This window comes from Tupaia chinensis, unplaced genomic scaffold (assembly GCF_000334495.1).
Source record: "Tupaia chinensis unplaced genomic scaffold, TupChi_1.0 Scaffold000058_1, whole genome shotgun sequence".
Classification (NCBI taxonomy): Eukaryota; Metazoa; Chordata; class Mammalia; order Scandentia; family Tupaiidae; genus Tupaia; species Tupaia belangeri.
The window spans coordinates 634902-637819 of NW_006159516.1; the positions used below are offsets into that span (position 1 = coordinate 634902).

Sequence of the window (2918 nt, forward strand, 5' to 3'; positions counted from 1 at the left end):
GGAAAGAGAGAACATGTGAATGCACCCCTCAACGGGGCCTGGTCATGTCACAATTCTTGTTTCTCCAATTCTGGATCTCCTGTGCATGGACATGTCAAATGTGTTTTTCTAGCTACCAGAGCCAGGACTTGAACTCTTGTCAGCCATAAGTGATCTGGCTTCCTCGGAGCAGTGCTTAGTTTCTGCACTATGGAGCCAACCCTTAAGGAGGAACTTAAAAGCCAGTTTTACATTCTCGAAAATAACTTTAATTAATAAAAAAAATTAGGAGTGATTTTAATTAGGACATGTCAGAAGTCTTCTTTATTGAGAATACTCTGGCAGTTATGTACGGGGTGGCTGGAGTAGTGCAAATAGCCAAACAGTGACATGAAGAAGCTTAGTGGAATACGCCAGGACCTTAGGTATATTGCCTTTCTCAGATCAACTTTTTCGCAAAGAGTCAATACTTACACATAATCCCCAGCGTCACCAGTCCAGCAACCAGCCCCATGCATGAGACCAGCAGAACCAAAGCCGTCACTCGCCACACAGAGGAAGAAGCAGGATGCACTGTAGACATACAATAAAAACGTCAAGGAGCCGGCAGAGTGGCGTAGCACTGGGGCAGTGTCACCCCTGCTTCTGCCTCTGAGCTCGCTCCAAGTAACATAAGCAGCCTCGCTGGCAGGTCTCGCCTGCTTCCCTTGGAGATCATCAGCAGTAAGCATGGCCCATTTCTATACCACTCGTTCAAACCCATCTCCAATGGACTTTCCTTCTCCAAGTCAAAATGTATCTGGCAGTTAAGGCCTCGTGCCCTTGTCTTTGTTTTGTTTTGCTTTAAAAAGCAACAGCTGGAGAATCACACCCATTTGCTGACCTTAGAAAACAGAGTTTCCAAACATTCTCTCCCCTTAGCTCCTTGGTTTGACACCCTCTAGCATGAAACTCTAAGAGCCTTAGTACTTTTCTCTGCTTGGATCTGTGCAGTTTATACTCTAAATAAATCTATGTGAGCCTGCATAGACCCTGCTCAAATGCTGGAGAGAAGATTACATCATTTCACTAGCAGAAAAAAAGACAAGAGGCAGCTAGGCATTTTCAGAATCATCAGACTGATCTCCTTGCTTTGTGTAAGGCAATAAAGCTGCACTTTCCTTCATCTCAAAAAAAAAAAAAAAAAGGAAAGAAAGAAAGAAAGAAAGAAAAGCTAGGACCGACTCATTTCATGAATTAATTTCCAAATCATTGGCTTATGGTGTTCTTACCTGAGGGGAAAGCTGGTTTTCGAGATTTAACATTCAGGGTGACGTATCCATCTTCATCCTGCATGGCTTCCCTTAGACTGCAAGTGAACTCAGAACTCAATGATTTTGCAGAATGCAATGTCCACTCTTAGAACTTCAATATCCACCAGTGTGTAATCCTCCTTCTCTGGCAGGGTATAACCATGTGAGTTGGGTTGTGTACTTTTTTGTCTTTTGTTTTCCAGGAAGCCCTTTCATGGCTGCTCAGAGATACATAGCATAAAAACACAAAAATAATAATAACTTGTGGTAAAGGAATAGATATAGCATTTGTTTCCTGCTTCCTATCTTCAGCTCTGAGTGAAGGTTTATTCCATCCTGTGTGTCCTTTCAAAGAACAAAAGTTCAGCCTTCATCTTCACTCCCGCAGAGTCTAAAGTATTTTGTTTAAACGATCTGATTTCTGTTACAAATTCATGAATAAAAACACCAGAGATACATAGTTTTTCCCATGGTGAGCAGTAAGCCTAATGTAATTCGATCTAATATAGTTCTAAATGTTGCATGGCCTTATGTTGGAAGGGACTATTGCTACTAACAACCTAAAATTAGTCCAAATCCTTATATTTTTTATGAATTTATTTTTAGAAAATTTGAAAACTCCACATGAGTCAGGCTTCATATTCCTTAGGTTTAGTCGTGAAAAGGAAACAAACAAATAAATGAAATAATAGAAAGTCAGTAACTTGCTGTATTGTTCTTCAGTCATGTTTACACTTTATTTAATTCTTTGAGAGGTTTTTGCTATAGGGTGCATGTGCTCGCCAGAAAGACAGAGAGAGACAGAGAGACAGAAAGCGAGAAATCACCCCCCAGGGGGATGGCCACGCCGCAATCCCTTCTCCTCCATTTTCCTCTTGGGATCTTGGGCACGCATGCACATGCGCCTGGCGTGAGTTTTAAGCCACCGGGTCCGGGACTTGAACCACGGTCGACTACATGGGAGTTCAGCGACATAGCCATTACACTAACTGCTGGTCCCCATGTTTACACTTTAATGTCCATTTCCAGAAATGAAAAAAATCTTAGTTCAAGGAAATCATTTAATTTCAAGTATAGTGATGCTTACATGAAAACCTATTTGGGGGACATTTGGGAATTAAATCACTTTCACATCACTATATAATACGTATTCCACACGTTTAACTTTATGAAATTTACTTTTAAACTATTATTTTAGTACATTGAAGATATTGATAAGAATAGCCACATAAAGCTAGGTGTTGTGTTCATTGTAGGACTATCGGTGAGGATGTTTTCTATTTTTCTTTAAGGTAGCTTTTTTTTTTCCCTAGAGGCTGCATGTACTGAGAGAGAGAGAGAGAAAGAGAGAGAGAGAGGGAGGGAGAGAGAGAGAGAAGGAAAGTGACAAAGCACCTGCTATGAGTGGTGGTCTTGCCATAATCCCTTCTCCATTTTTCCCTTTTTTGGGGGATTTTGGGCACACACACACACACACGTGCTGAGTCTAGAGCTCAAACCACATGTCAGCCATGTAGGATCCAGCTACCTTAACCACCACACCACCAGCTGACCCAAAGTAGACCCCATGTGTATGTGTATGTGTATAAACATAGATATATCTTCTTATATACCAGAGGGTTTGTGTGCAAGCCTAAGAGAGACAGA

At 41.3% G+C, this 2918-nt stretch overlaps 1 protein-coding gene across 1 annotated transcript in view; it reads right to left on the reverse strand.

Annotated features, from left to right (window-relative positions):
- Positions 1-1473, reverse strand: part of CLEC1B (C-type lectin domain family 1 member B) — a 9870-nt gene extending 8397 nt beyond the window's left edge. The window contains exons 1-2 of the mRNA XM_014592466.2: positions 1251-1473; positions 454-552 (exon numbers count right to left, since the gene is read on the reverse strand). Coding sequence (XP_014447952.1) covers positions 454-552; positions 1251-1314 — 163 coding nt within the window. The 5' untranslated portion in view covers positions 1315-1473. The remainder of the gene's footprint in view (positions 1-453; positions 553-1250) is intronic.
- Positions 1474-2918: the final 1445 nt, after the last annotated feature.